General features: G+C 43.5%; 1 protein-coding gene across 3 annotated transcripts in view; it reads left to right on the forward strand.

Moving 5' to 3' along the window:
* Positions 1 to 5988: 5988 nt before the first annotated feature.
* TEX10 (testis expressed 10) overlaps positions 5989 to 14491 on the forward strand; it is a 1074503-nt gene continuing 1066000 nt past the window's right edge. For 2 of the 3 annotated variants that reach the window (XM_077269470.1, XM_077269471.1), the window contains exon 1: positions 5989 to 6492. In XM_077269470.1, coding sequence (XP_077125585.1) covers positions 6313 to 6492 — 180 coding nt within the window. In that variant the 5' untranslated portion in view covers positions 5989 to 6312. The remainder of the gene's footprint in view (positions 6493 to 14491) is intronic. The other variant, XM_077269472.1, reaches the window with a different exon arrangement.

Here is a 14491-nt window from a genome sequence, read left to right on the forward strand (position 1 = left end):
CTTTCAACATGACAATGATCCAAAGCACACCGCCAGGGCAACGAAGGAGTGGCTTCGTAAGAAGCATTTCAAGGTCCTGGAGTGGCCTAGCCAGTCTCCAGATTTCAATCCTATAGAAAACCTTTGGAGGGAGTTGAAAGTCCGTGTTGCCAAGCGAAAAGCCAAAAACATCACTGCTCTAGAGGAGATCTGCATGGAGGAATGGGCCAACATACCAACAACAGTGTGTGGCAACCTTGTGAAGACTTACAGAAAACGTTTGACCTCTGTCATTGCCAACAAAGGATATATTACAAAGTATTGAGATGAAATTTTGTTTCTGACCAAATACTTATTTTCCACCAGAATATGCAAATAAAATGATAAAAAAAACAGACAATGTGATTTTCTGGATCTTTTTTTCTCAGTTTGTCTCCCATAGTTGAGGTCTACCTATGATGTAAATTACAGACGCCTCTCATCTTTTTAAGTGGTGGAACTTGCACTATTGCTGACTGACTAAATACTTTTTTGCCCCACTGTATGTGTCTCAATGACATATATATATATATATATATATATATATATATATATATATACTGTATATATGTTTTCCCGAACATTTGAGCACATAAATCCATTAGATGTCGGTTTTGCAAGCCTGCGAGAAAATATCGCAGTACGGATGCCATACGGAGGATGCCATGCGCAAAATACGCTGACACACCTAAGCAACGCAGGAACTACGGAAGTCGATTACGGAGACATTTTGGCGTATTGAACGCGTAGTACGGACGTATAATACGTGGCGTATTGTCTTACGCCAAGTGTGACGCCGGCCTGAGGGTTTTTGTTGTCTCCATGGTGCGAAAAGGGCGGATTCTAGAGATGTTCTTTAGGTGTAAGCGGCACGAGCGGGCAAGAGATTGTATGTGGGAGGTGAAGGAGAGATCGGAGTCAAAGATAACACCCAGACAGCGTGCCTGCTGCCGGGGTGTTATTATGGTGCCACCCACGGAGAGGGAAATGCCAGATTTAGGGAGGTTAGTAGAAGGCGGGAGCAGAAGTTCAGTTTTGGAGAGGTTGAGTTTCAGGTAAATATATATATATATATATATATATATATATATATATATATATATATATATATATATATATATATATATATATATATATATATATATATATATAGACTGTATATATGTTTTTAGGAATATTTTAGCCGATTGATCCATGATTTGTCCATTTTTCAAGCCTGCGTAAAAAAAATCGTCGTACGGAAGCCATAGGGATAACACACGGATACATTTGTCCATAAAAATCGCATCCTCGCATTGAATACAGAAGTGTTTTGGGAAAATTACTGCGTATTACGGCCGTAAAATACGGACCGTATTTCCCTACGCTGAGTGTGACGCCGGCCTAATAATGATGTTTTCATTTTTTGTAAAGTTTTTAAAGTTGTTTGTTGGTGATGATTAAGGTTTGAGTTAAAACTTTTTTGATTTGTATGTAAGTTTTTTTAGTTTGAAACGCGTCAGTTTGATGCACTTCCCAGGGATCTTCTTTTTTTTTTAAAGTCATGATTTTAAAAAAATAATTTTTCAGTTATTTTCAAATACCTACCTCTCCAGATTTGTTTCTGGACACCTTTACTAGAAGCGGTCTTTATTCCTGCTGTTGACACAGGCTCTAATGTTCTTGCGCTACTGGGGGATTTCAATTTACTGGAGTGCTGGACAATCTCATTATTTTTCAGTGTCCTGAATCTTCACTCTTTGGGCCCGATTCATGCGTAGTCTGCTCTGATGAGTCTGTAATTGCTTTAAATGACTGCAGACTACTCAGGTCAGCCTCTGACTACACGTGCCTGGCTTCTCTCAATGCAAGAGAAAGCCCGAGCATGTCTAGTCTGGACGTAACCACCTCGCTCACCGGCCACACCAGTGAATATCGACGACACATGCACATTGTCACAATTAAAGGCACAAAGAGTGACGTCAGACTTCCTTCCCTTCATTGCAGGTCTCTTAATGAATGTGGCGCATCTTCCCCAGAAATCTTACTCCACTCAGGGGTTGGTGTGCATTTCTGTAACATTGTGGTGCAGATTTTGATGTACAGGTCCTTCTCAAAAAATTAGCATATAGTGTTAAATTTCATTATTTACCATAATGTAATGATTACAATTAAACTTTCATATATTATAGATTCATTATCCACCAACTGAAATTTGTCAGGTCTTTTATTGTTTTAATACTGATGATTTTGGCATACAACTCCTGATAACCCAAAAAACCTGTCTCAATAAATTAGCATATTTCACCCGTCCAATCAAATAAAAGTGTTTTTTAATAACAAACAAAAAAACCATCAAATAATAATGTTCAGTTATGCACTCAATACTTGGTCGGGAAACCTTTGGCAGAAATGACTGCTTCAATGCGGCGTGGCATGGAGGCAATCAGCCTGTGACACTGCTGAGATGTTATGGAGGCCCAGGATGCTTCAATAGCAGCCTTAAGCTCATCCAGAGTGTTGGGTCTTGCGTCTCTCAACTTTCTCTTCACAATATCCCACAGATTCTCTATGGGGTTCAGGTCAGGAGAGTTGGCAGGCCAATTGAGCACAGTAATACCATGGTCAGTAAACCATTTACCAGTGGTTTTGGCACTGTGAGCAGGTGCCAGGTCGTGCTGAAAAATGAAATCTTCATCTCCATAAAGCATTTCAGCCGATGGAAGCATGAAGTGCTCCAAAATCTCCTGATAGCTAGCTGCATTGACCCTGCCTTTGATGAAACACAGTGGACCAACACCAGCAGCTGACATGGCACCCCACACCATCACTGACTGTGGGTACTTGACACTGGACTTCAGGCATTTTGGCATTTCCTTCTCCCCAGTCTTCCTCCAGACTCTGGCACCTTGATTTCCGAATGACATGCAAAATTTGCTTTCATCAGAAAAAAGTACTTGGGACCACTTAGCAACAGTCCAGTGCTGCTTCTCTGTAGCCCAGGTCAGGCGCTTCTGCCGCTGTTTATGGTTCAAAAGTGGCTTTACCTGGGGAATGCGGCACCTGTAGCCCATTTCCTGCACACGCCTGTGCACGGTGGCTCTGGATGTTTCCACACCAGACTCAGTCCACTGCTTCCTCAGGTTCCCCAAGGTCTGGAATCGGTCCTTCTCCACAATCTTTCTCAGGGTCCGGTCACCTCTTCTCGTTGTACAGCGTTTTCTGGCACATTTTTGCCTTCCAACAGACTTACCATTGAGGTGCCTTGATACAGCACTCTGGGAACAGCCTATTTGTTGAGAAATTTCTTTCTGGGTCTAAGGGTATGTGCACACGTTGCGGATTTCTTGCAGAAATTTCCTGAAGAAAACCGGAAATTTTCTGCAAGAAATCCGCATTTTTTTTTTTTGCGTTTTTTTTTCCGTTTTTTTTTGCGTTTTTTTAGCATTCTGCAAGCGAAATTAGCTTGCAGAATGCTAAAGTTTTCCAAGCGATCTGTAGCATCGCTTGGAAAACTGACTGACAGGTTGGTCACACTTGTCAAACATAGCGTTTGACAAGTGTGACCAATTTTTTACTATAGATGCAGCTTATGCAGCATCTATAGTAAAAGATAGAATGTTTAAAAATAATAAAAAAAATAAAAAAATGCTTATACTCACCCAGACATCTCCTCACCGGCGTCCGTTCCTCTTCCTATAGCTGGTGTGTGCGCACAGGACCTTCCGTGACGTCACGGTCACGTGAGCGGTCACATGACCGCTCACGACCAATCACAGGACAGTGACGTCATCGGCAGGGTCCTTCACCGCACATCAGCTACAGGAACCGAAGCGGCAGCATGCAGTGGAGGCGGGAAGACATCGAGGGTGAGTATAGGACTATTTTTTATTTTAATTCTTATTTTTTGACCAATTATATGGTGCCCAGTGCGTGGAGGAGAGTCTCCTCTCCTCCACCCTGGGTACCAACCGCACATAATCTGCTTACTTCCCGCATCGTGGGCACAGCCCCGTGCGGGAAGTAAGCAGATCAATGGACCCCTAGGTGTGCGGAATCCCCTGCAATTCCGCATTTTAATGAACATGTTGCTTTTTTTTCCGCGATGCGATTTTTTCGCGGAAAAAAAGGCTACATTTGCACAAAAAATGCGGAATACACTTAAAATAATAGGAGGCATATGTTAGCGTTTTTTTCGCGTTTTTATCACGTTTTTATAGCGAAAAAACGCGAAAAATACTTAACGTGTGCACATGGCCTTACCCTCTTGCTTGAGGGTGTCAATGATGGCCTTCTTGACATGTGTCAGGTCGCTAGTCTTACCCATGATGGGGGTTTTGAGTAATGAACCAGGCAGGGAGTTTTTAAAAGCCTCAGGTATCTTTTGCATGTGTTTAGAGTTAATTAGTTGATTCAGAAGATTAGGGTAATAGGTCGTTTAGAGAACCTTTTCTTGATATGCTAATTTATTGAGACAGGTTTTTTGGGTTATCAGGAGTTGTATGCCAAAATCATCAGTATTAAAACAATAAAAGACCTGACAAATTTCAGTTGGTGGATAATGAATCTATAATATATGAAAGTTTAATTGTAATCATTACATTATGGTAAATAATGAAATGTAACACTATATGCTAATTTTTTGAGAAGGACCTGTATTATAAGGGTATGTTTCGTGTTTGCAGCGCTTTGGACGCAGCTCCATCCAAAGCGCTGCTGGCTTTTGAACGTGCGGTGATCCCGCATGTGTTCACGCATGTGTTCACTGAACACATGCGGAATCACCTCATCCTATACATAGACTGTGATATTTATCTTGCAGAGACTGAGCGTCTCCGCAAAATAAATAGATATGCTGCGGTCTAGAAAGATGCGCCGCATTTGCCTATACGCAGGTCTGCCACCTGCGTGCTTGTATACATAGTGGAGATGGGATTTCATAAAATCCCCTCCACTACGCTGTAACATCTGGACGCTGCGTCTAATCCGCAGCAACTACTGAACGTGGAAACATACCCTTAGGGTGCGTGTCCACGGTCCGTAATGACGGCGCTTTGGACGGAGTGGAAAACCTGCTCTGCCCAAAACGCAACCCCCTTCTGCACGAGCGGTAATTCCGGATGTGTTCATAGCACACATCCAGAATCTCCGCACCTCATACATACATACATAGGGCCCTGTGATTTACCTTGTGGCGACGGAGTGTCGCCGCAAGGTAAACAGACATGCTGCGTTCTAAAATGACTCGCCGCATGTACGGAAAAGCAGGGCCACCGGGTGCGTGTTCGCATGCATAGTGGAGACGGAATTTCATAAAATCCCCTCCACTATGCTGTAACATCTGGACACTGCGGCTGGATGCAGCGTTCAATCCGTAGCTAATCCAGATGTAACCCTGAACGTGGACACATACCCTGAGGGCTCCTTCTCACTTGTGAGAAATACGTCCGAGTCTCGCAGGTTCAAACCCTTCTGTGGCGCCAGCACTCCAGAGCAGAGCGTGTGGCTGCACAGCAATACATGGAGCTGCACGCTCCGCTCTGGAGTGCCGGCGCCACAGAAGGGTTTGAACCTGCGAGACTCGGACGTATTTCTTGCAAGTGAGAAGGAGCCCTTAGACTACCGTCACACTAGCAGTATTTGGTCAGTATTTTACATCAGTATTTGTAAGCCAAAACTTGGAGTGGGTGATAAATGCAGAAGTTGTGCATATGTTTCTATTATACTTTCCTCTAATTGTTCCACTCCTGGTTTTGGCTTACAAATACTGATGTAAAATACTGACCAAATACTGATAGTGTGACGGCAGCCTTAGAGTGGGCTTAGCTATGGCCTGTTCTGCACCAGCTTTCCCCCACTTTGTCAGGGGATGCAAATTTTGGAGCCTCCTCAGAAATTGGCGTCCAGGGACACACCCATGCCCCTCTGCTATTCAGCACCTGATCGCTAGGGGCACAAGGTCTGTTGCAATGATGAGAAATAGTTGGGACATTCTCAGCATGGGTTACACTGGCAATAGTCGCAATGCAGCGTGCTGCTACTATGACCCTTTGTGCAGGAAGCTAACGAGAACCTCGTCTTTCTGGAGATCTAAGTGGCTTGAGATCCCTCGTCGTAATGTCTGCCTTCGCCTTCCGTACCGGAGAGCAGGAAGTAGTTTTATGTGACCCGGAAATAGAAAGCTTTTATCTAGCTGAGCGGGCGATACTGCGTGGAGTTGTGACTGAGGGGAGCCGTGATGGAGTGTTGATTGCCAGGGCAGCAGCGAGCAACTTCTTTTCGGCGCCATTCATTCTGACGAGACTGTAGTCTGCCATGGGGAATAAAAGAAAACGGCAGCAGGATTTTCAGAAACTAAAACTGAAGGTTGGAAAGAAAAAACCCCGAGCGGATAATGTGACCGACACCAATTGTAGGATCAAGTCCATTCGCCTAAGTGAGCAGCTGAGAGAGGAGGCGCTGCAGCCCAGCAGTAGGAGGAAGCGCGCCATAACGGTACCCGCCGCCCGTCACTGTACAGATCTGTGACTATGATTCCTGCTCACTCTGGCCTGCCGAGTGCTGCCATTGTTCTGTCTCCACGTGGCATTGCTCCTTTGTGGCATTCTGAGAGCATGCCCTGCAGGTTGCTGCGCAGTGCTACCCCTTGCCTTGTAGGTGGGGTTTTACTTAAGCTTTTGTGCCCACGATCCGGAATAGTAGCGGTTTGGTTGCAGCTCGCCTGGGCTGTGTCCAAACTGCTGCGTTACAAGCACAGTGGATGGGATTTATAGAAATCCCAAGCCCACTGTGCTTCTATTTACCGCTGTGAAATCTCACCCGTGACATGGGTTTGAGCCGCAGCATGTTAATTTAAGCAGTTTCCCCCATAGCCCGTCATTAGATGCATTGAATCCGCTGCTTTCAATCCGCTGCTATGCCTGATAGTGAGCATGTAGTATAACTCGTGTCCTGGTTTTACCCTGAGCTGGACACCGCTGATGTGCAACTATCTGCCGTTCATGCTTCTCTTTGATTCCTCTCTAAGGCCAATCCACCACAACCTGTGTTCCTGTAGAAATCTATGGAATCAGTTCAAATATCAGACGAGGCTGAAGTTGGTTTCTTATTTGTTCGGTTTCTTATTTGGAGCTGAAGTTGGTTTCTTATTTGGCAATTTTTTCTTTTCTGTTTTTTTTTTTTATATGTTTAACACAAAAAAATAAGCATCTCAATAATAACATACAATGCAGTGAGGTGCCCTGATGTAAATACACTTAAAAACAGCTACAAAACTTATAAAACTGGCACAAAAATGGGCATCAAAGTGGACACCGAAAGGCATTGAAGAACTGGTTAAGTGACTTTGGGCCACTGATCTCACACTGCAGACATCTAGAATAGGGCGCCCCATATCAAAACCAGTTATCTCCAGCCTGGCCCAAATGGGTTCTGGGCATCAGAACTGGCATCAAAGTGTTTTTAAGGGGTTAAATGACTTTGGGCCACTGATCTGACACTTAAAATACCCAGATAGTGATAAACCCAGGTGCCTCCAGCCTGGCCCAAATGGGTTCTGGGCACCAGAATTGACATTAAAGTTGTCAAACAGCCCATTTTCACAGTTTGAATTAGTTACTGATGTTTTTAAGGGTTTAACCCCTTAGTGACGGAGCCAAATTTTTGAAATCTGACCAGTGTCACTTTATGTGGTAATAACTCTGCAACGCTTCAACAAATCCCAGTGATTTTGAGATTGTTTTTTCATGACACATTATACTTTATGATAATGGTAAATTTAGGTCAATATGTTTTGTGTTTATAAAAAGTATCAAAAATGTTAGAAAAATGTTAAAAAATGTGCACTTTTCTAAATTTGAATGATTATCCCTTTAATCCAGATAGTCATACCACAGCAAACCATTAATAAATAACATTTCCCACATGTTGACTTTATATCAGCACCATTTGTAAAATGTTATTTTATTTTGTTAGCATTTTAGGAGTTTTAACCCCTTAAGCCCCGAGGGTGGTTTGCACGTTAATGACCGGGCCAATTTTTACAATTCTGACCACTGTCCCTTTATGAGGTTATAACTCTGGAACGCTTCAACGGATCTTGGCGATTCTGACATTGTTTTCTCGTGACATATTGTACTTCATGATAGTGGTAAAATTTCTTCAATATAACTTGCGTTTATTTGTGAAAAAAACGAATATTTGGCGAAAATTTTGAAAATTTCGCAATTTTCCAACTTTTAATTTTTATGCCCTTAAATCACAGACATATGTCACGCAAAATACTTAATAAGTAACATTTCCCACATGTCTACTTTACATCAGCACAATTTTGGAACCAAAATTTTTTTTTGTGACGGAGTTATAAGGGTTAAAAGTTGACCAGCAATTTCTCATTTTTACAACACCATTTTTTTTTAGGGACCACATCTCATTTGAAGTCATTTTGAGGGGTCTATATGATAGAAAATACCCAAGTGTGACACCATTCTAAAAACTGCACCCCTCAAGGTACTCAAAACCACTTTCAAGAAGTTTATTAACCCTTCAGGTGTTTCACAGGAATTTTTGGAATGTTTAAATAAAAATGAACATTTAACTTTTTTTCACACACAATTTATTTCAGATCCAATTTGTTTTATTTTACCAAGGGTAACAGGAGAAAATAGACCCCAAAATTTGTTGTACAATTTGTCCTGAGTACGCTGATACCCCATATGTGGGGGTAATCCACTGTTTGGGCGCATGGCAGAGCTCGGAAGGAAAGGAGCGCCATTTGACTTTTCAATGCAAAATTGACTGGAATTGAGATGGGACGCCAAGTTGCATTTGGAGAGCCCCTGATGTGCCTAAACATTGAAACCCCCCACAAGTGACACCATTTTGGAAAGTAGACCCCCTAAGGAACTTATCTAGATGTGTGGTGAGCACTTTGACCCAACAAGTGCTTCACAGAAGTTTATAATGCAGAGCGGTAAAAATAAAAAATCATATTTTTTCACAAAAATGATCTTTTCGCCCCCAATTTTTTATTTTCCCAAGGGTAAGAGAAGAAATTGGACCTCAAAAGTTGTTGTGCAATTTGTCCTGAGTACGACGATACCCCATATGTGGGGGTAAACCACTGTTTGGGCGCATAGCAGAGCTCGGAAGGGAAGGAGCGCTATTTTACTTTTCAATGCAAAATTGACTGGAATTAAGATGGGATGCCATGTTGCGTTTGCAGAGCCCCTGATGTGCCTAAACATTGAAACCCCCCACAAGTGACACCATTTTGGAAAGTAGACCCCCTAAGGAACTTATCTAGATGTGTGGTGAGCACTTTGACCCAACAAGTGCTTCACAGAAGTTTATAATGCAGAGCCGTAAAAATAAAAATTCCTTTTTTTTCACAAAAATGATTTTTTAGCCCCCAGTTTTGTATTTTTACAAGGGTATCAGGATAAATTGGACCCCAAAAGTTGTTGTACAATTTGTCCTGAGTACGCTGATACCCCATATGTGGGGGTAAACCACTGTTTGGGCGCATGGGAGAGCTCGGAAAGGAAGTAGCACCGTTTGACTTTTCAATGCAAAATTGACAGGAATTGAGATGGGACGCCATGTTGCGTTTGGAGAGCCACTGGTGTGCATAAACATTGAAACCCCCCACAAGTGACACCATTTTGGAAAGTAGACCCCCTAAGGAACTTATCTAGATGTGTTTTGAGCGCTTTGACCCACCAAGGGCTTCACAGAAGTTAATAATGCAGAGCCGTAAAAATAAAACAAACATTTTTTCCCACAAAAATTATTTTTTTAGCCCCCAGTTTTGTATTTTCCCGAGGGTAGCAGGAGAAATTGGACCCCAAAATTTGTTGTCCAAGTTGTCCTGAGTGCGATGATACACCATATGTGGGGAGAACCACTGTTTGGGCGCATGGGAGGGCTCGGAAAGGAAGGAGCGCCATTTGGAATGCAGACTTAGATGGAATGGTCTGCAGGCGTCACATTGCGTTTGCAGAGCCCCTAATGTACCTAAACAGTAGAAACCCCCCACAAGTGACACCATGTTGGAAAGTAGACCCCCTAAGGAACTTATCTAGATGTGTGGTGAGCACTTTGACCCACCAAGGGCTTCACAGAAGTTTATAATGCAGAGCCATAAAAATAAAAACAAAAATTTTTTCCCACAAAAATTATTTTTTAGCCCCCAGTTTTGTATTTTCCCGAGGGTAACAGGAGAAATTGGACCCCAAATGTTGTTGTCCAATTTGTCCTGAGTGCGCTGATACCTGATATGTGGGGGGAACCACCGTTTGGACGCATGGAAGGGCTCGGAAGTGAAGGAGCGCCATTTGGAATGCAGACTTAGATGGAATGGTCTGCAGGCGTCACATTGCGTTTGCAGAGCCCCTAATGTACCTAAACAGTAGAAACCCCCCACAAGTGACACCATGTTGGAAAGTAGACCGCCTAAGGAACTTATCTAGATGTGTGGTGAGCGCTTTGACCCACCAAGGGCTTCCCAGAAGTTTATAATGCAGAGCCGTAAAAATAAAACTAAAAATTTTTCCCACATAAAATATTTTTCAGCCCCCGGTTTTGTATTTTCCCGAGGGTAACAGGAGAAATTGGACCCCAAAAGTTGTTGTCCAATTTGTCCTGAGTGCGCTGATACCCCATATGTGGGGGGAACCACCGTTTGGATGCATGGGAGGGCTCGGAAGGGAAGGAGCGCCATTTGGAATGCAGACTTAGATGGAATGGTCTGCAGGCGTCACATTGCGTTTGCAGAGCCCCTAATGTACCTAAACAGTAGAAGCCCCACACAAGTGACCCCATTTTGGAAACTAGACCCCCCAAGGAACTTATCTAGATGTGTTGTAAGAACTTTGAACCCCCAAGTGTTTCACTACAGTTTATAACGCAGAGCCGTGAAAATAAAAAATCTGTTTTTCCCACAAAAATTATTTTTTAGCCCCCAGTTTTGTATTTTCCCAGGGGTAACAGGAGAAATTGGACCCCAAAGGTTGTTGTCCTATTTGTCCTGAGTACGCTGATACCCCATATGTTGGGGTAAACCCCTGTTTGGGCACACGGGAGAGCTCGGAAGGGAAGGAGCACTGTTTTACTTTTTCAACGCAGAATTGGCTGGAATTGAGATCGGACGCCATGTCGCGTTTGGAGAGCCCCTGATGTGCCGAAACAGTGGAAACCCCCCAATTATAACTGAAACCCTAATCCAAACACACCCCTAACCCTAATCCCAACAGTAACCCTAACCACACCTCTAACCCTGACACACCCCTAACCCTAATCCCAACCCTATTCCCAACCGTAAATGTAATCTAAACCCAAACCGTAACTTTAGCCCCAACCCTAACTTTAGCCCCAACCCTAACTGTAGCCTTAACCCTAGCTCCAACCCTTGCCCTAACCCTAGCCCTAATGGGAAAATGGAAATAAATACATTTTTTTTTTCCTAACTAAGGGGGTGATTTAGGGGGGTTTGATTTACTTTTATAGCGAGTTTTTTAGCGGATTTTTATGATTGGCAGCCGTCACACACTGAAAGACGCTTTTTATTGCAAAAAATATTTTTTGCGTTACCACATTTTGAGAGCTATACATTTTCCATATTTTGGTCCACAGAGTCATGTGAGGTCTTGTTTTTTGCGGGACGAGTTGACGTTTTTATTGGTAACATTTTTGGGCACGTCACATTTTTTGATCGCTTTTTATTCCGATTTTTGTGAGGCAGAATGACCAAAATCCAGCTATTCATGAATTTCTTTTGGGGGAGGCGTTTATACCGTTCCGCGTTTGGTAAAATTGATAAAGCAGTTTTATTCGTCGGGTCAGTACGATTACAGCGATACCTCATTTATATCATTTTTTTATGTTTTGGCGCTTTTATACGATAAAAACTATTTTATTGAAAAAATAATTATTTTTGCATCGCTTTATTCTCAGGACTATAACTTTTTTATTTTTTTGCTGATGATGCTGTATGGTGGCTCGTTATTTGCGGGACAAGATGACGTTTTCAGCGGTACCATGGTTATTTATATTTGTCTTTTTGATCGCGTGTTATTCCACTTTTTGTTCGGCGGTATGATAATAAAGCGTTGTTTTTTGTCTCGTTTTTTTTTTTTTTTTCTTACGGTGTTTACTGAAGGGGTTAACTAGTGGGCCAGTTTTATAGGTCGGGTCGTTACGGACGCGGCGATACTAAATATGTGTACTTTTATTGTTTTTTTTTATATATTTAGATAAAGAAATGTATTTATGGGAATAATATATATTTTTTTTTTTTCATTATTTTGGAATATTTCTTTTTATTTTTTTTTTTACACATTTGGAATTTTTTTTTTTTACTTTTTTACTTTGCCCCAGGGGGGGACAATACAGATCGGTGATCTGTCAGTTTGCATAGCACTCTGACAGATCACCGATCTGCGAGAAGTGCAGGCTGCTTCACAGTGCCTGCTCTGAGCAGGCTTCTGTGAAGCCACCTCCCTCCCTGCAGGACCCGGATCCGCGGCCATCTTGGATCCGGGTCTGGAGCAGGCAGGGAGGGAGGTAAGACCCTCGCAGCAACGCGATCACATCGCGTTGCTCCGGGGGTCTCAGGGAAGCCCGCAGGGAGCCCCCTCCCTGCGCGATGCTTCCCTGCACCGCCGGCACATCGTGATCATGTTTGATCGCGGTGTGCCGGGGGTTAATGTGCCGGGGGCGGTCCGTGACCGCTCCTGGCACATAGTGCCGGATGTCAGCTGCGATATGCAGCTGACACCCGGCCGCGATCGGCCGCGCTCCCCCCGTGAGCGCGGCCGATCGCGTATGACGTACTATACCGTCGGTGGGAATTAAGGCTCACCCCACCTCGACGGTATAGTACGTCAGATGGGATTAAGGGGTTAAAAATGTATCATCAATTTTTCATATTTTCAAGGGAATTTTCAAAATTTCGTTTTTTAAGGACTTATCAATGTTTAAAGTGACTTTAGGGGTCCTATATATTGGAAACCCCCCAAACGTGATACCATTTTAAAAACCGCACCCCCTGACATATTGAAAACTGCTGTCAGTTAGTTTAACCCTTCAGGTGCTTTACAGGAATTAATGCAAAGTGACATGACAGAAATGAAAATGTGCATTTTTACCACCTAAATGTCTCTAACTTCTGAACAGATTACTACAGCAGTCAGACTCTAAAGGTACCTTCACACTAAACGATATCGCTAGCGATCCGTGACGTTGCAGCGTCCTGGCTAGCGATATCGTTGAGTGTGACAGGCAGCAGCGATCAGGATCCTGCTGTGATATCGCTGGTCGTTGGTTAAAGTTCAGAACTTTATTTGGTCGTCAGATCGCCGTGTATCGTTGTGTTTGACAGCAAAAGCAACGATACCAGCGATGTTTTACAATGGTAACCAGGGTAAATATCGGGTTACTAAGCGCAGGGCCGCGCTTAGTAACCCGATGTTTACCCTGGTTACCAGTGTAAAATGTAAAAAAACAAACAGTACATACTCACCTTCGCGTCCCCCGGCGTCAGCTTCCTGCACTGACTGAGCGCTGGCCGTAAAGTAAAAGCAGAGCACAGCGGTGACGTCACCGCTGTGCTCTGTACTGCCGACACTCAGTCAGTGCAGGAAGCGGACGCCGGGGGACGCGAAGGTGAGTATGTACTGTTTGTTTTTTTACATTTTACACTGGTAACCAGGGTAAACATCGGGTTACTAAGCGCGGCCCTGCGCTTAGCAACCCGATGTTTACCCTGGTTACCCGGGGACCTCGGCATCGTTGGTCGCTGTCGCTGGAGAGCGTTCTGTGTGACAGCTCTCCAGCGACCAAACAGCAACGCTGCAGCGATCGGCATCATTGTCTGTATCGCTGCAGCGTCGCTTAGTGTGAAGGTACCTTAAGGCCGCTATTTGGTCATGAATTGCCATTGCAAACATCAGGACCACAAAATCATGATCTGAGGGCACCAATTTGGATAAAGAGGAAGCCCTCACACTCTTTTAACCATTTATAATGATGTAGTCACTATTGACAGCAGCATCTAAGGGGTTAAACAGATTTGGACGGTGCAAACACTGATCATGGCTGATACAGCAAGTTGTCAGCTATAGTGTACAGCCGACAGCTGCTGGATTGTCACCTGTATGGGGAGGCTATTCTCTTATATCTCAGGTCAGTTAAAAGACGTATTGGCTGTCATTAAGGGGTTAAATGACTTTGGGCCACTGATCTGACACTTAAAATACACTCATAGTGATGCCCTGCATCAAATCCACGTCATTCCAGCCTGGCCCAAATGGTTTCTGGGCACCAGAATTGGTATCAAAGTGGGCAAATATTGGTTTGGATTTGGGAATGCTTTGGCTACAGCATACCTGTAATAACTCTGTTATTAACTGGGTAACGCTACTTTCACACATCCATCTTTCGCTGTCAGGCATAATCTGGCGGCGGGACGGATTGATGGATCCAGCGAAATTAGCGA

This window comes from Ranitomeya variabilis, chromosome 6 (assembly GCF_051348905.1).
Source record: "Ranitomeya variabilis isolate aRanVar5 chromosome 6, aRanVar5.hap1, whole genome shotgun sequence".
Classification (NCBI taxonomy): domain Eukaryota; kingdom Metazoa; phylum Chordata; class Amphibia; order Anura; family Dendrobatidae; genus Ranitomeya; species Ranitomeya variabilis.